This window comes from Henckelia pumila, chromosome 2, assembly GCF_033568475.1.
Source record: "Henckelia pumila isolate YLH828 chromosome 2, ASM3356847v2, whole genome shotgun sequence".
Taxonomy (NCBI): Eukaryota; Viridiplantae; Streptophyta; class Magnoliopsida; order Lamiales; family Gesneriaceae; genus Henckelia; species Henckelia pumila.
The window spans coordinates 121,881,509-121,900,138 of NC_133121.1; the positions used below are offsets into that span (position 1 = coordinate 121,881,509).

The 18,630-nt window shown below is 37.3% G+C and overlaps 1 protein-coding gene across 3 annotated transcripts in view; it reads left to right on the forward strand.

Moving 5' to 3' along the window:
* The first annotated feature begins 460 nt into the window (after nucleotides 1-460).
* LOC140884098 (exocyst complex component SEC6-like) overlaps nucleotides 461-18,630 on the forward strand; it is a 28,623-nt gene continuing 10,453 nt past the window's right edge. The window contains exons 1-18 of one of the 3 annotated variants that reach the window (XM_073290765.1): nucleotides 461-544; nucleotides 623-791; nucleotides 1,422-1,460; nucleotides 1,631-1,719; nucleotides 1,870-1,958; nucleotides 2,221-2,312; nucleotides 2,422-2,501; nucleotides 8,135-8,227; nucleotides 8,619-8,645; nucleotides 8,742-8,849; nucleotides 9,825-9,933; nucleotides 10,014-10,058; nucleotides 10,427-10,482; nucleotides 12,203-12,311; nucleotides 13,795-13,935; nucleotides 14,028-14,207; nucleotides 15,108-15,191; nucleotides 15,276-15,362. In XM_073290765.1, coding sequence (XP_073146866.1) covers nucleotides 666-791; nucleotides 1,422-1,460; nucleotides 1,631-1,719; nucleotides 1,870-1,958; nucleotides 2,221-2,312; nucleotides 2,422-2,501; nucleotides 8,135-8,227; nucleotides 8,619-8,645; nucleotides 8,742-8,849; nucleotides 9,825-9,933; nucleotides 10,014-10,058; nucleotides 10,427-10,482; nucleotides 12,203-12,311; nucleotides 13,795-13,935; nucleotides 14,028-14,207; nucleotides 15,108-15,191; nucleotides 15,276-15,362 — 1,554 coding nt within the window. In that variant the 5' untranslated portion in view covers nucleotides 461-544; nucleotides 623-665. Of the gene's footprint in view, nucleotides 792-1,421; nucleotides 1,461-1,630; nucleotides 1,720-1,869; nucleotides 1,959-2,220; nucleotides 2,313-2,421; nucleotides 2,502-8,134; nucleotides 8,228-8,618; nucleotides 8,646-8,741; nucleotides 8,850-9,824; nucleotides 9,934-10,013; nucleotides 10,059-10,426; nucleotides 10,483-12,202; nucleotides 12,312-13,794; nucleotides 13,936-14,027; nucleotides 14,208-15,107; nucleotides 15,192-15,275; nucleotides 15,363-18,630 lie in introns of those variants that run through there. The other 2 variants (XM_073290766.1, XM_073290767.1) reach the window with 2 other exon arrangements.

An 18,630-nucleotide genomic window follows, 5' to 3' on the forward strand; every position in this document is an offset into this window, starting at 1 on the left:
TATATCTCAAAACCGAACCGACAGAAAAAACCAAAATTTTATTAAATTAATAATTTTATTTATATGCTTATTTATAATATATATTTTATGAGAAGTTATCTAGTGAATAAAGAATAATTTTTAATAATTTTTAGTTGATTGTTGTTTATTTAAATCATTTAAACTTTAAATTTAAAGGTTTCAAAAAAAAATCGTTTAAAAGATAACATATTTATTTCAAAATATATTTATAATATTAATTAAAATAATTATATCATAACCTAAATAACCGACAGAAATATCAAAATCGTTCTGGTAGAAAATCGAAGCAAACCAAAAAAAAGTTCGAATATCGGATTATATATTTTTATAACCGAAAAAAACAAAATAAAAAACTTAAAACCGAATAGAACCGAACTTGGAAAAATAATTTTAAATGCCAACTTATACACTTTTAAAGCAAAATGCTTCTATTACCAAACGGAGCCACAAAAATGATGAAAAATTAATCGTTTCATTTGGGGCAAATTCGAGTAAAATTATAAGTTTATAATTACGATCAATGGTAACTGTTTAGCAAAACAATTTCTCTTATGCAAAGTGAATTTATTGGTTTATGCTTCGATCTATTGCAATATATCAGTTAATAATCGACAAAATTGAAGCGGAGCACTGCAGAGAGTGTAATGGCGGATGATCTAGGAGTGGAAGCGAAGGATGCGGCTGTGAGGGAGGTGGTCAGGCTTATGCCGCTGCCGGAGCACTTGCACTCCATTGCATCCATTAAAGCTGATTACATTGCTTGTCAACAGGTTATTTCCACAAAGCCCCCCGCACCACCCCCCACACACCCACACACACATTTTTTTTTTAATAAAAAAAATAGGTTCTTAATTGAAATTCGTTTTCCTCTTTTCGCCTAGAATTTGTAGTTTATTTTACCTGTAGTTCTGCCCGATTAATCTTGAGGCGATGCTGGTTACTGGTCATTTTGACAATATATTTTATTTGATCAATCATCAAGAGGTTCATCTAATAGTAAAGACGCTGAAAAAACTGTTTAAGGATTATTAACGATTCTCATATGTAAATAGAGTACTATATGTTTGATTTCTTATTAGATTGATATGAACGTCATCGTTGTGTTGGTGGAGACACAGCTTTCTGTGTGTGACATGGTCTTAAATTTTCTTTTTCCTTTTGACTTCCAAAACTGCGTCCAGCACATTCTGCACCTGTTCCCTAAGGGTGCTGAATACTTAAATTGTCTCAGGTTTATCTATACTTTTTCTGTTGCTTTATTGAATTTGGAATATATTTTCATCTCTTATTTTTCAATATTTCTCCACTGAATTTTTCTTCTGAGTATACTGGGTTTTACTGTTTAAACATGTATGGCATAGTTCTACTGTTATCAACTTTTCATTTATGTTTGGTATCAGGCAAATGATGCACAACTCAGTACTATGGTTGCTGAACAGGTATATCTGAATCCTGACCTCTCAAACTTTGTATTGCCACTACTAATGAAAATGTTATATTTTATTTCGGCCTGATATGAGCTTGTTTGCCTGTGGTTATGGAGCATGAAATTGCATTTGCTGAGGCTCTTCATTATTTAACTTCTTATACATCGAATCTTGGAATTCAGGTAGAGCACGCACAATCGGGTCTAGAATCTTTTTCATCGTCCCACAAGACAATAAACCAGCTCAGAGAAAACTTTGTTGGTATCGACAAGTATGATATGATGAAGTATTCATGATTAATGATTTACTGTAGCCCAAAAATAAACTTCTCCTGCAGAAAGGAATAGGAGGAAAAACAATCTTTCTAATGCGACTGTTTTGTTGTTTCATGCTTATGCAAGGCTTTTTTCATTGCTTACAGGTTGTGTCAAGAATGTCAGACACTGATTGAAAATCATGATAAAATAAAGCTCCTTAGTAATGCAAGAAATAACCTCAACACAACACTTAAGTTGAGTATTCAGCATAGATTCTTAACTTTGCCTTTTCTTTGGTGGGTTGACGCACTGCATTAACAAATCTCTAAGACTCATGCGAATAGGTCAATTCAAACTGCTTCCACTGTTGCAAACTGCGCCAAAAGGAGCTTTGACTATAATTAGACTTTGGATGGTTTTGGATCGCATCTTTTGGGTTTTGTGTCAGATTGTCAGGTTTTGGTCTTCTTTGGATCAAATACACCTTTTACTAAATGAATTCATTGTCTGCATACAGGATGTGGAAGGTATGATGTCAATATCTGTTGAAGCTTCTGCAGCGCGCGATTCTTTGAGTGATGACAAAGAACTTATTAACACATATGAGGTTGAAATTCTTGTGCGAATTCATGAGTTTTAGTAACTGAATGAATATTTCATTTCAGAAGTTAAAATATTAGACCATGTGTTTATTTACAATTTTCGTATCAACGCAGAGATTAACAGCTCTGGATGGTAAACGGAGGTTTGCATTAGCGGCTGCAGGATCTCATAAAGAAGAGGTTGGTAGGTTAAGGTCAGAAACTATGCCTTTATATCATTGTTGTCATGTTGTCGGGGGTCAAAATATGTTTTGGTGACTACTATTCATAGGATCGAGTATCAAGTAGAGAAAATTACTTAAATATCATGTGTCCATAGCAGCTGCAGCCCTTCCAAGCAAAGTTGAATTGCAAGATCGCATTAGCATTATATATTCATTAAGCTGCGTACTTGCTATATTATTTCTCTACGCTCAAGTTTTAGCACTTAATCTCTTTTTAAGTGTGGAGAAAGAGAAACAAAATAAGTTTTTTGTACAGTATTATCAGAGAATATTTTATTATTATTGTGTATATTATAATTAAAGATAGAGTGATGTTTAATTGCAAACTAGTTAGTGGAAGAAGTCAGGTTCAAGAAGAGAAGTGGTTGGGTTTTTATGGTAGAGTTTGAGAAGGCCTTCGACCATGTCGACGGGAGGTTTTTGGATTCCGTGCTTTTTAAGAAAGGTTTTGGATAGGGATGGCAACGGGACGGGTTTCGCCAAACCCGGGACCCGCATCGCCAAGGGGAAATTGGACCCGAACCCGGACGCGTCCCGCCCCTTTTGTAGACCCGCCCCGCCCCGCATAAAAAACCCGGTTGGACCCGCCAACCCTCAAATATTTAGTTTTTTTTTAAAATTAATTAATTATCATTTTTGATATATATTATATCTAAATACATACATATTTATTATATGTAATATATATAATATATGTATAAGTCCATATTTAATTATATATTATATGTATATATATACAATATATATTTTATATAATATATAAAATAAGTATTATATATATAATTACAGTGTATGTATTTAATATAATATATTATATTTGCATATAATATATATATATATATCTACACAATATACATTATATATAATATATATATATATATATATGTACAGTATACAATATAATATATATTACACAATATACATTATATTGAATATATATATATGTATATATATATATAATATACATATTTAAATTTATATATATATATATGCGGGGCGGGTCTACCCAAACCCGGGACCCGCCCCGGATCCGTTGGCCTGGACCCGACCCGCCCACCCCGTAACCCATTTGACCGGGTTTGAACCCGCCCCAGAGCCATCCCTAGTTTTGGAGATCGTTGGGGAAGGTGGATTAAGGGTTGTTTGGTACTTGTTAATGGTAAGCCCAGGAGCAAATTCCTAGGAGAAGGAGGTTTGAGGCAGGGAGATCCGATATCACCATTTCTTTTTAAATTGGTGGTAGACGTGTTGGGCAGATTGGTTGAGAAGGCAAAAACGATGGATCTTTATAGAGGTCTAACAGTTGGTACAAACAGGGTTAAAGGTTCACATATTCAATTTGCAGATGATACATTGTTCTTTGCAAGGGATGAACAGCATTTGCGATTTTTGATCGAGATTGTGGAGTCGTTTAGTGATATGTTTGGGCTGAAGATCCATGTGCAGAAGAAACTAGTGAGCTAGAAGAAATTTTGTCTTTCCAGAGTAAGGAGATTGACACTCATTTCAGCGGTTTTTTGAACGCTTTACCATCGTATTACATGTCATTGTTTAGGGTCCCAAGAGGGGTAGCAGACGCAATGGAGAATATTATGAGAGACTTCTTTTGGGACGGTCTCAATGGGGGTTTAGGAGTTGACACACTATTTTTTGTCAAAAAAGAGGGTCACTTGCAGTTCTTGGTAGATGTTGTCAGAGCATTTTGCAACATGTTAGGTTTAAGAATAAATTTGGAGAAAGAGTGTTGTGTTGGGTATCAATTGCGAAGAGGAAGGAGTGGAAGAATTAGCTCGGAAAATTGGGTGCAACAGGGAGAATTGACCCTTTAAATATTTGGGAGTACCTTTAGGAGGAAATCCATTAAAAATCTCGTTTTGGGAATCGATTTTGACTAAGTTATCCAAGAAGTTGGCAAGTTGGAAGAAAGCATTTCTGTCAAAAGGGGGGAGGTTACCTTTGATCGCTGCAGTTTTGACGCTATGCCGACATACTTCTTGACTCTATTTTGGGTACCCAAGGGCATAGCGGAGGCGATGGAGAAGGTGATGAGGGATTTCCTTTGGGATGGGGCTGATGGCGACAAACATTGTCATTTGGTTGCTTGGGAGCAGGTGTGCAAGCCCAAAGATAGAGGGGTTGGGAACATTTGTTTGAGGAATAGGGCATTGTTGGGGAAGTGGTGGTGGAGGTTTTATGTCGAGGACGAACCGGTGTGGAAAAGGATCATATTGAGTAAATACGGGTTACACGAGAATGGGTGGGATGCGGGTTTAGCATGGAATGTCATGTTCAGGTGTCCATGGAAATTTATTTCTCGATCTTACTTGGCTTTTCACTGATTAGTGAGGATAGTGGTTAAAAGGGGTTCCAAGGTCAGGTTTTGGGAAGATAGGTGGGGGTGGGATTCTTCCTTTCGAGATTTGTATCGGTCTACAATTTGCCTATTTCTTATTTTGCTACGTTCGAGAATCCTTCCTCTTCCCTCTCATGGGACTTGAATTGTCGAAGAATTTTGAGGGATGATGAATTAGATGAGTTAAACGCTTTGCTAGGCGAATTAGATAGGGTGAGGTTGATTGAAGGGGTAGACGATATCAAAGTGTGGGATGTGGATCCTTCAGGTATCTTTTCAGTCAAATCCTTCTTCGAGTCATTCTTTTCGAGCAGCAGTTTTTCTTTTTTTCCTTCTTCTACGTTATCTGGAAGGTTGCGGTTCCAACAAAGGTCCAAGTTTTTTCGTGGACCGCGGTGGTGGGCAAGGTGCCGACTTCGGAGACACAAAGAACAATGAATCATCCGCGAACTGAATGTGCGAAATCTCAACCTTATCTTTATCTACTTCCCAACCTTTAATGAGCTCCAAAGTCTTTGCCTTATCGATCATCCTTCTTGTCTCATCTACAACCAAATTAAACAAAGAAGGAGAGCGTGAGTCTCTTTGTCTAATTCCTTTTCCCTCTTGAATTTGCCCCTTGGTCTGCCATTGATTATAATCGAAAAAGGCACGGTAGAAAGACACCATTTAATCCATCTCCTCCAAAACCCTTATTCCTTGTCACAAAATCCAATAATTTCCATTTGACATTGTCGATTTGACATTGTCGTAAGCCTGCTCAAAATTCACCATAGACTTTTGTTGTTAGCGAATCACTTGTCCGCCTATTGTAATTAATAGCTTTTCCGTAATGAATATGATATTGTTTCTTTAAAAAAAAATCCACCTTGAACACCCCGCCACTCTTTTTAATCCTAAATTCCTCCACCAACTCAATTGCTATCAAACAACAATAATGAATTTGCCTTCCTTGGATTTAAGCACTCTGAGAGCTTGCTATGGTTATAGGCAGTACCTTCTTTAATCTCGAAGCCAGTGCTTTTGCGATGATTTTGTAAAGACTAGTAAAATTAGACTAATAGGGTGAACGTCTTTTATCTAAAATACACCTTGTTTTTTGGGTATCAAACATAAATAAGTTTCATTGGCGATGCCATTGATAATACTCCCTGGAAGAATTCATCACAAATCTTCTTCAAATCCCCTTTCACAATCTCCCAACGATCTTGGTAAACTGCCAAAGTAAATCCATTTGGTCCCGGTGACTTCCCCCATAGTCAAAGACTGCTCCTTAAAAAAAGGAATCTCAAGCTCTATCATTGCCTCATCATGATTGAGCTCCACTCTATACATCCTATATCCCATCCCTCACTTTCAGCTTTGATAAACAAATTTCGGGAATATAGAAAAGAGCCTCAAACTACTCTCCATCCGACGTAATCGAGCCATCGTCCTTAACCAATTTATCGATGATGGTTATGTTTCTCCGTTGGTTAAGTAACGAATGGAGAATTTTGAATTGCAATCCCCCCTTATTCAAACATTTAACTTTAGCCTTTGACCATCCAATTAGTTCTTTCTACGAAATAGCCCTTCTAACTCACCTCTGGCCTCTTTTCTTCGGTCGTTAAAAGTGTTAACCCCTGACCCTTGTTCTCCTTCTCATCCAGCTCTTGAATCTTCCTCTCTGACTCCGTACATCTCGAACCAACCTTCCCAAAAATCTCTTCATTGTGCTTCCTACGATCCGATTGTATTTCCTTAAGTTTCCTCATGAAATTTGTAACCTTCTCATCCCTGAACAACAATGCCATTCCTTTAGCTCAAGAACTCTTTCTTGAAACACTTGTGATTTAGCCGTACGTTTTCGAATATGAAATGAGTCGGCCCCCCACACCTTTCGAAGGTGGTTGTCCTAATTGTGTACGTGGATGACATGATTCTAACAATGACTGATGAAATTGAAATAACAAGACTGAAAAAATGTTTGCATCAGAGTTTGAGGTCAAGGACTAGCGATATTTCTTGGGAACGAAAATTGCCAGTTTGAGAAAGGGAAAATATGTCTCACAGAGAATGTATATTCTGGATTTGCTTGAAAAAACTAGGATGAGTGGTTGCAAACCTAGTGATACTCCAGTAGACCCAAACTTGAAATTGGGAAATGTGATTGAAGGAACCCTAGTTGATACAGGGCGATATCAACAATTGGTGGGAAAGTTAATTTATCTCTCACATACAACCAAATATTGCCTTCGTTGCGAGTATGGTGAGCCAATTCATGCGGTCTCCATATGAGAAGCACTTGGAAGTTGTCTACAAAATCTTGAGATACTTCAAAGAACACTCCTGGGAAAGGATTATTATTCAAGAGGGGTGATCATAGGAGTATAGACTATGGAGGGATTTGCAAATTGCAGATGCTGATTGGGTTGGATCAACTACATACAGAAGATCAACTTCAGGGCACTATATTTTTTTTGTGGGGAAACTAGTACTAGAAGAGTAAGAAACAAAATGTTGTGGCGAGGAGCAGTGCTGAATCAAAAGTGAGGGCTATGGCGAATGGAGTGTGTGATTACTATGGCTTAAGATTGTTCTTGAACAATTGAAGCTAGAAGTAGAAATTCTTATGAAATTGTTATGGGACAAGAAGTCAGCTATTAGCATTGCAAATCATACAGTCCAGCATGATAGAGCCAAGCATATTGAGATTGATACACTTTATCAAGGAAAAGTTAGAAAGTGGGGTGATATGTATGCCTTAGGTTATGTTAGAGCAACAAGTTGCAGATGGCTTAACTAAAGGGAACTTTCGACCAAAGTTTGAAGAATTCACAAGAAAGTTCGGCATGATCAATATCTTTGCACCAACTTGAGGGGTGTATGGAGAAAGTGAAACAAAATAAGTTATTTGTAAGGTATTATTAGAGAATGTTTAATTCCTATTGTGTAGATAATAATTAAAGATAGGTGATATTCTGTCACCTAAAATAGGATGCTAGTTGTGTATATAACAAGGCACTTTGTAATATTATTTTTTATTGATAGAAGAAAAAATATTATTCATACCACTTGTAATGTGTTTTCCTCTCGTGTGCATATTTTTCTTGTATTTGGTTTGTTCACATTAAGATTTGTTGTTTCCTCTTCATTACTCACAGAACTATAGTGTAGCCCTTCTGTTCGGAGTCAGCTTTTTATTTCAAGTATTTAAATGGATGAGAAATCTACCTTTTGATGATGGACTAAGAATAATGTTGCACAGAGAATACTTTGAAGATGTGGATCGCACATGGGACACATTTGAGAAGACATTATGGGGTCATATTTTCAACTTCTTCAAACTTGCTAAAGATAGGTATGATGTTTCGTCTACCGAGTTTCCAGGCCATTTTTTTATTTATTTGAAAAAGTTCCCTTGTCGAAATATTAAGAATTTAGATGTAGTCATTTATTTTGATGCAACAAAAAGGGAAAGCCTGCATTGATTGTTTGAAATAATAGTTGGATGTGTGAACAGTGGCTTGCGATTGTCGAGGTGAAAAGTAGTGGAAACCTAGAGATCCAATACGAAAGCTTGTTATTCGTTTCGAATTTCTAAGATTTAACTTGTATATTCCAAACCTAGAGATCCAATTCCAAACCTGGGATCTACCCATTTCTTCCAATTCATTGTTTAGGCTGGCATATGTTCTTTGCGTGTATTCTCCTCTGCACTCTGCTAATTGTCACAATTATTTCTTTTGCAGCCCGCAAACCCTTGTTCATGCTTTGAGGTAGGTCAAATTTTAATTGGTACACTGCCTTATGAGTTTCGTGTATAATCAATAGTGTACGATGCATTCATTTAATTTACCCATTGAAATCGAAAGGGTTGTTGAGATGCAAGAAATCTTGGATCAACAAATTGCTGAAGAAGCAGCTGAGGCAGAAGGAGGTGGTGCAATGGCATCCATAGCTAATCCTCGTCGAAGTACCAAGTATTTACTTGTCTGATTAATGCATTAGCCTTTGACCTGATTGTACCTGTCCATACTTATTTTTTTGATAGGAAACGATAATATTACTATATAAATAAAGAGAGTGAAATTTACAACTTGCGAACCAGTGGTCCACTTCTAGAAGAGAACCACCAATAAGCTAACCCAAAACTAAACTCCAATCCCTATACAAATCTGAAATCGCAAAAGATTGAAAATCTGTAATCTTATGAATCCAAGTAGGTACTTTTAATTTTATCTTGTCCCATAGCTCTCCCAAAGATTCTTCTTCGTCTTCAAAAATCCTCTTGTTTCTTTCTAGCCACTCTGACCAACAAACACAATGCACTATTACTTCTCAAAATACTTTACCCCTTTTAACCAACAAGCCTCCAAAGTTTGCAGCAAATAGATCCTTTGTAGATTTCGGTATCACCCATGATAAACCCATTTCCTTCAAAACAAAGAACCACAGAGAACTCGTAAAAGGACAATGAATAAGCATATGGTCATGATTCTCTTCCCCTTGCTTACACAGCCAACACCAATTTGGACATAGAAGACAATTCGGGATCCTTTTTTGAATGATTTCACAAGTCGGTAATCTTCCCATCATAGCAGTCCATGAAAACACCTGAACCTTAGAAGGAATTGGAGCTTTCTAGATTGTTCGGAAAAGAGGAAAATGAGGAAACAAAGCAAATGGAGCTTTCCATACTTATTAATCTTAAAAGAAAACATTTTGAATCAAATTTGCATAAACTTACAAATGGTTTAAATTTTCTTTCAGAAAATCTACAAATACAATTGTTTCCTGATAACTGTTAGCGCATCAGAAGAGAGAAAAATGAGGACTGTATTTATTCTCAATGAATGCTATACCAGTCTGATAACTAGCTCTCATATATATACATAGTTCAGCCATAGCTAATGGGTTCAGAGAAAGTATAAAATATTAAAAATGATATTCCGCAGAAACCTTATGCAACAGAAGCTAAAGTTTCCGGGGAAAGGGTACAAGGATAAATGCTATGAGGAAATTAGGAAGTCAGTCGAAGCACGGTTCAACAAATTGCTGACAGAGGTTCACCTCTTCTGAGTTTCCATTATATGCTACTAGACTAGAGTGATCTCGTTGTTGGCATTGATTGATATGCATTTCAGCTTGTATTTGAAGACCTAAAAGGAGCTTTAGAGATGGCCCGAACGGTATGAATTTGTTATATTTACTAGAACTTGTACATTAGCTGCTTAACCAAAATAGATCTCCCCACCCCCACCCCCACCCCCAAAACGCACACATTAACTTTTCTATCTCGCACTTGGCTCGTCTCCTATAAAATTCTACCATGTGCAGTTTCTAACTTTCTTGTGTTCTTATTTTGAAAAAGAAAACCTTATGTTCTTTATAAAATGGTTACTCCATATTTGCTGGTTTTGAAATCCACAAATTTTACCTGTATTAGGTACATGATGGTGTGTGTTTTTTCGTGTCGTGATAGCATTAAGTTCATTCTGTGAGCTTCTAATTATTTAGTGAATAGGATAAATAAGGACCATTATTTGCATGATGTCAGATTGGCGAGGAGCTTGGTGATGTATACGATTATGTGGCTCCTTGCTTTCCTCCAAGGTATGCAATCCGAAAAATTGCAATTTTTTTATGTATAGAAATTAGTACAAGTAAATAACAGCAGTAAACAATGATAAAAAAATTCCAAAATCTGAAATTGCGCAGCCGGGTGCGCTGAAGTCATGTATGTTTTTTTCTTTGTGGAAGTCTGCCTAGCACGGAGGCACTAATGAAGAGGTGGAGGGGCGCTGGGCAGGGCGCGGGTGCACTTGGACAAGGCGCAGGGGCGCCTGTTGTTTGAATTTCTCGACTTTCATTTTTTTTTTTTGCTGAAAATGGCCTAGCACGGGTGCACTATAGGTAGTGTGCGTGCGCCTGGCAGTCAAACTTTCTTCCTTTTCTTTTTCTTTTTGTTCTTGCTCAAGTCTCGGTCTTCCTTTGGTCTCTTCATGTTTTTTTCCCTTTTTTTTCATCACATTTCACAACTTTTTATCAACTTAAAATGGTTGTTACTTGAAATCCAGCAAACCACACAAACAAAGACAAGAGACGTATACATCGCTCGAGAAACAATAAAAAGTCAAGTTAAATAATATAAAGTAGAAATGCAAAACTTGCACTTATCTTGGGGCGTTTCAAAAAGGTGGGAGAAGTAGCGTATAAATTGGGATTACAGCAGGTTCTAAGGTGCACCCTGTATTCCATTGTTTCGTGTTTGAAGAAAGCTAGAGGCAAGCACGTTGGGTAGATCAAGTTACCTATTAAAATGGAAGTTGATTTAGCTATTGATTATGATCCTGAACAAATTGTGGAGATGAGGTATAAAAAGAGAGCAAATGAGCAAGTACAACAGGTTTTAGTGAAGTTGAAAGGTAATTCTTTTGAGGAAGAAACGTGGGAGGATTCAGCTACCTTGGCAACTCAATTTCTGCCTTTCAGCCTTGAGGACAAGGCTATTTACGAGGCTGTGTTGGTGTGTTAGTTGTGTCCCACATCGGTTGGGTAAAAATCCTGAGATTTTAATATATAGACAAGGACAACCCTCCTCTCTTGAGCTAGCTTTTAGAGTGAATTAAGTCTAAGTTCATTTTTTAACATGGTATCAGAGACCAGACCCACCGTTATGTGTTGGACTGCCCATAATTGGGCCACCCATTAATGTCTCCACGCTCCAGTCGTTTTATTCCTGGGTGTGAGAGGGGTGTGTTGTTGTATTAGTTGTGTTCCACGTCGATTGAATAATTATCCTGAGAGTTAATGTACATACATGGACAACCCATCCCCCTTAACTAGCTTTTGGGGTGAGTTAAGTACATGTCCATTTCTTAACAGAGAGTATTGTTAGAACTGAGAATGAATTGAGCTACGAAAATAACAAAAACCCCATTATAACTAATGTATACTCTAGAAGGGGTAGAAAGAATATGGATAGGGTGGAAATATAAGGAGATGAGTGAGAAGTTTGTCAACATTCTACCTTTTCGTGATTTTTACTAGCTTTTGCTAGGCAGATGGCACTGTGTGTATAGATAGAGCTTGTCTGGGAGTTTTCCAATCATTTTAGGAATATTCCAGTCTATTACATAGAAATTATCATCCAATCTTATTAATTCAGTGTGCTTGTTCTTAATCCTCAATTGCCCCTAACAATGTCTGTTGTGCTATTGATGCTTATTAGAGCCTCCGCAGTGAGGTGTTTGAATTTCTTTTTTATTCCTCCATATTGCAATTCCACAGGTGTTAACTTCACTTTATTGTTTGAATCTATATTTTGTTCCAGATATGAAATATTCCAGCTCATGGTGAATCTGTATACTGAGAGGTTTATTCAATGGCTGAGACTGCTCAGCGATAAAGCTGATGATCTTACAAATATAGAAATTTTAAAGGTATTTACATAAGAAGCTGCAGCTATGATCGAAACACTGCCGCAGTAAAAATTTCCTAATTCCTGAACTTGCCACTCTAAATAAATAGCTAGCGCTTTGTGACGGTAGACTTGAATTTTGGTCATTTTGTAATTAATTGTGCCAAAGCTTTACCATAAAAAATTGTTCTTTCTTATGAATAGTAATATTTTCAACCTATTTCTTACATACACGTGTGCAATAGAGGGGTGGCTACCAAATATTTTTTTTGATAAGAAACGAAAATTTATTAATATGTAAATTTACTATTTACAAAAAGCGGGCAAGAAATCCAATGCAGACAAAAGGGTAGGTAAACAAAAGCCTTGTTACATCAACATATAAACTTCCAATCCTTCAAAATATCTGAGATTGAGAAATTTCTAAACTCTGAGCTCTTCTTTATCCAAGTAGTTGTTTGAATCTTGATCTTATTCCAGGACTCATCCACACCAAACCCAATTCCCCCAATGCTCTGGCCCACAAAGAGGTCGTAAAAGGACAAAATAGGAGAATGTGACTCTGAGTTTCCGTCTCTTTCCTCCATAGAACATACCAATTCGGGGAAAGAGTAGAAGAGTGCCACCTTTTTTGCATCAAATCACAAGTCGGTAACTTACCAAACACCGCAGTCCAGTGGAATACTTGAATCTTCGGTGGGATCAGAACTTTCCAAATGGATTGAAAAAGAGGAAATGAAGGTAACCTATTAAGCAGAAAGAAAGATTCGTAAAACAATTTAACCGAGAAAAGACCAGAAGAATCCCCACCCCACACTCTGATATTGTCCACTCCTACAGTCAGCCTGAACCTCTCTAAAACCCCCAAGAGAGCGCTCAACTCATCAACTTTTACATCCCTCATTAACCTACGGAAATACAAATTCCAATATAAAGAGGAAGAAGAGGACGAAACAACTGACTGAGCGAAATGATAAATCTGCATATTATGAGCAGTTGTGATACCCATATAATGTAATGTAAAACTCTGGGGATACATCAAAACTGCATTCAAATGCCATGTACTCTTTTCAATGCAGTTGCTCCGCACGTATTAAGAAAGCTATTTCGGACTAAATCTTATTTGGTGAAAAAACCTTGAAAATAACATTCAAGTTGTATCCATGCATCCACATGGTATTTACCGTGTAAGACAAACAGTAGACGTGATGAATTTGTATCTACTATACCACATGATTCATTTTGAATATCCCTGCATCTTGATGTTTGCTCAAATTTGGTAAAATAGGTTGCCAGATAGTCATTCTTTAGTGCATCTAGATCTTTGCTCAAATTTGGTAAATAGGTTGCCAGATGGTCATTCTTTCTAGCATCCAGAATTTAATTCTGCATAGACAGCCTTTTGTTATTTCGGTGTTCCTTCTTGTTGATCATTCCTAATCTACTGTTGCTTCTTGCTTTATTTTTCTGCATCCTCTTTGCTGATAATATAACTTTGATATCAGGTAACTGGCTGGGTTATTGAATACCAAGATAATCTGATCGGTCTTGGTGTTGATGACTCGCTGGCTCAAGTATGTTCTGAAAGTGCTGCAATGGAACCACTTATGAACGTTTATGTTGAAAGAATGCAAGCGACGACCAGGGTATTAATATAAGCATATAGTCTATTGTTATCTGATACTAGGTCCCCTTTTCTGTTCAATAAATCAGTCGAAGTGCACTTTCCATTGTGTAGAAATGGTACTTGAATATACTTGAGGCAGACAAAGTTCAGCCGCCGAAGAAAACAGATGAAGGAAAGCTGTACACCCCTTCAGCTGTTGATTTGTTTCGCATCCTTGGAGAGCAAGTGCAAATTGTAAGAGAAAATAGCACCCATGTCATGTTGTACAGAATTTCGTTGGCTACTATTCAGGTAGTTGCAGCTGGAGTAATTTACATTAGAAATTTAGAATATTTTATCAGTCTTAATTTTACCTGCTTCTGCCATCACTTTCAGTAAGTTGTCATAATTGATTCACCTTCTAATACATTTCAGAAGAGAGTGCGTCACTTGTGTTCGCGATTGCCTTTCATGTTTTAATTCCCGAAGCTGTTTTCCTGAAGTGCATATTTTTGCTAATATTAGATTCTGTCTCTTTGCCTTTGGGTGTCAAACCTAACACGTCCTGATTAGTTGTTCAATGTTACATTTTAGCAATATCACTGGTAAATATCAGAAAAGCACTTAATATATGTCATCAAACCATATTGTGGAACAACCTAACTGCTGAAAACATTTTGTACAGAGGATTTTATGAAATACATTACACATGCATTCACTTGTTTCTTAAATCCATTAACCTTTCCTTCAACCTCTCATACTAGGTCAAACAGAAATTTTTGTTATCCAATATAAACATAGGTATGGATCACAATAAAAAATGCATTTCCAGCATTGTAATTTTGTGGTTTGAGAAAGTAAAAGAAGTGTTCGAAGTACTAAATGAGCATTGACAAATTCCAATTTCACAATTTTTCCTCGAATAAAGAGAATTTTTAACTGAAAAAGAAAAAAACAATTTATCTGAAGTTAGATTCCAAACATACAGATAAAACTAAGATTTTAAAACTATAAAATTCTATTGCTAATGAACTTTCTTAATTGTAGTCATCATCATATAACCTCAAACTTAATTAACTGCTCGCTATTTGATAGCGTTGGTAAACTATCAGAGATAATGTTTTTTGAAGGAAAATTATGTGTTGGAACAATCCATTCATTTAAAGAAAATGAATTATCACGTTCATTATTTTATACTTCTTTCTATTTTAGGTAATGATTGATTTTCAAGCTGCTGAAAAAAAGAGACTGGAGGAACCTGCTTCTGAAATTGGTCTGGAAGCTTTGTGTGCAATGGTATGTTCTGACACCGTGTTGGTATGTGATTAGCACTCATCTTTGTTGGGTAATTGTCTTGCTTATGAAGTCTGATGATGACAGATTAATAACAATCTTCGATGCTATGACCTTGCCATGGAGCTAAGTTCTAGCACACTTGAAGCTCTCCCACAGTGTTATGACGAGCAGGTAACCATATTACCTGGAAAAAGAAGTCGCTGCTGCCCTCCATTTTTGTCAGAGAGCTTGATTTTGTTGAAGAGGGCAGGAGATGCTTAGTTACTTTGTCTTTGCTTTGTAGCACTAATATCCATCTCTCTTATTTGTGGATGCATGTTTCAAGGCTTCCGATTGCTTATATGAAAAACATACTAACCACGTGCTGTATTCCAGTAAGTGTTTATTTGTGGGATATTCCCTCACTCGAAAAGGCTACAAGTGTTGTTCACCGGAAAAGAGAAAGTACTTTGTTTCTCGAGATGTCACGTTCTTTGAAACACAATCTTATTTCAGTAAACGGGGTTTGGATGCCATAGGTTCAGCTCAAGATGTTTCCTTCAACCCATCCACCCATCTTTCTCCTGATTTTACCACTCTTTCTAGGTCACCTACCACATCTGCTCCAGCTAATCCTCACTTGTCTACTTCTGATTCTGCACCTTTACCTGAATCTCCCTTACACTCCGTGAGTAGCCCTCACTCCAGATCCATGAGAGGTCTCCGGTAAGGGGAGGAATCCTTCAATCGTTTCCTTTCCATTATTCCCGAAAGTTACATCAAACAGAGGTAACAGAACCAAAAACACAAGACTGCCAAGCTGCCAACTCGGACTCTGGAACCAAAATTACCTTAGACACTCAACCTATGCATGATCTTGATCTGCCAGTGGCCTTGCACAAGGGGATACGGTCATGTACCAAGCATCCAGTAGCCAAGTTTGTTGCGTACGAACATTTATCAGCCTCTGTTCAAAAACTAGTCTATAATATCTCAAAGGCTGAAGTACCGAGTACAATACATGAAGCATGTGCAGACCCGAGTGGAAAGAAGCTGTCTTAGAAGAGTTATAAGCACTTGACAGAAATGGAACTTGGGAGATTGTTCAGAGACCTAAAGAAAAAGTTCCCATGGGGTGTAAGTGGGTCTTTACGATTAAATATAACGCAGATGGATTGATTGAACGAGACAAGGCAAGGCTGGTTGCAAAAGGATACACACAAACCTACGGCATCGACTATCAAGAGACGTTTGCTCCTGTTGCAAAAATTAACTCGGTCAGGGTGTTGTTATCTTTGGGGCAGCAAATCTGGATTGGCCCCGTGAAGAACGCTTTTTAAATGGAGACCTTGAGGAAGAAGCATACATGGAGTTACCTCCGGGTTTCGATCAAGAGAAAAAAAAAGGTTTGGTGTGTAGGCTGAAGAAGTCATTGTATGGCCTCAAGCAATCTCCACGAGCTTGGTTTGAGAGGTTTGCCAAAGCAGTCCAACGACTTGGTTATACACAGGCCCATACAGACCACGCCTTATTCTATAGACACTAAGAAGGAAAAAAATGATTATCATTGTCTATGTCGATGGCGTCTTTGTCACAGGTGATGGTTATCATGAGGTGAGACAGATTAAAGGAAAACTTTCAGGTGAGTCGAACTGAAGGACTTGGGAAATCTAAGGTATTTCCTTGGGATGGAAGTGGTGAGAAATAAAATTGGAATTTCGGTATCTCAAAGAAATTATGTGATAGACTTGCTGAAAGAAACTGGGATGCTAGGGTGTAAACCAATTGATACGCCAATGGATCCAAATGTAAAACTGAGAGAAACTAAAGGTAGAAGTCTAGTTGAGAAAGGAAGATACCAACGTCTAGTGGGAAAACTGATTTACCTTTCTTACACAAGACCTGATATTGCTTTCTCGGTCAGCCGTGTGAGTCATTTCATGCATGCCCCTCTAAAAGAACACATGGATGCCGCCTATCGAATTCTAAGATGCCTAAAGGAACTCCTGGAAAAGGACTATTTTTTAAGAAAACAGAAGGGAGAAGCGTTGCTATTTTCTCCGATGCTGATTGGGCAGGATCTATAGATGACAGACGATCCACCTCTGGGTATTGCTCTTTTGTTTGGGAAAACCTAGTGACTTGGAAAAGCGAAAAATGACCGGTGGTAGCCAGAGGTAGTGCTGAAGCCGAGCTGAGGTCAGTTGCGCACGGCATACGTGAAGTATTGTGGTTGAAAAAATTGCTTGAAGAGCTTAAGATGTCTACGGGGCTGCCCATAAAGCTGTTTTGTGACAAACTGCAATCAATATTTCCCACAACCCAGTACATCATGAAAGAACTAAACAAGTTGAAGTAGAGCGCCACTTTATAAAGGAACAATCTGTGTGGTTTATGTACCAAGTACCAACAGCCGAGCAAACAGCAGATATTCTGACAAAAAGGACTGTTGAAGCCAGTGTTCAAAAAATTTGTGCACAAGCTAGGAATGTACAACCTGTACCATCCAGCTTGAGGGGGAGTGCTGAAGATATAGTTAGGATAAATATACATTTGAAGTAAATTAGATCCTAATATGATTTATGGTATCTGATTAGAGTCCTAGATGTAATGCGAGTCCTAGATTATTGAATATTGCAGGCTGTAGAGTTAATAAAATATTAGGAGTTGGTTAGTTGTAAAAGCAAGGGGGAAGATTGCCGACTTGTGAATTGATTCAAAAGAGGTTTCCGAATTGTCTTCTAAGCCCTAATTGGTGTGTGCTGTGTAAGCAAGGGGGAGAGAGTCAGGATCATTTGCTTGTTCATTGTCCATACACAAGCTCCTTATCGTGGTTAGTGTTGAAGGAAACGGTATTGTCGTGGGTGACACCTATGACTATGAAGGATCTGTTCGCTGCAGATTTAGGGGGCGTACTGGGAAAAAGGGGGAAAATTCTTTGGGTGGTTATAGTGCATTGTGTTTGCAGGATCGTTTGGTTGGAAAGAAACAGGAGGATCTTTGAAGATGTAGAAGATTCGGTTGGAGAGCTATGGGACAAGATAAAATTAATGTTGAATATTCTTTTTCCTTAATTCCTAGTATTCTCAATCTTTGTAATATGGGTAAATTATATTTTAAAGTAGGAATATATTATTTCCTTAATTTAACTTATTCAGATTTATAAATTAGGTTGTATCTTTCATTCATCATTCAATGAGAATAGTATTTTTCTCTACAATACATTCTTTCTAGATTTTCTACAATTAAGAGATTGGGCTTTTGCCTTTTGTTGATAGGTGTAGGATCTTGATAAACTTGTTGTCAAGGGCGGATTACTTGTCCGCATTTTGTATTACATAACTTCATTATATTTAGTGCAATATTGTTTCTTATAAAAGAAAAAAAACTTGGATACATAATATATCAGAGTTTCAATCTTTTGCGATTTCAGATTTGTATAGGGATTGGAGTTTGGTTT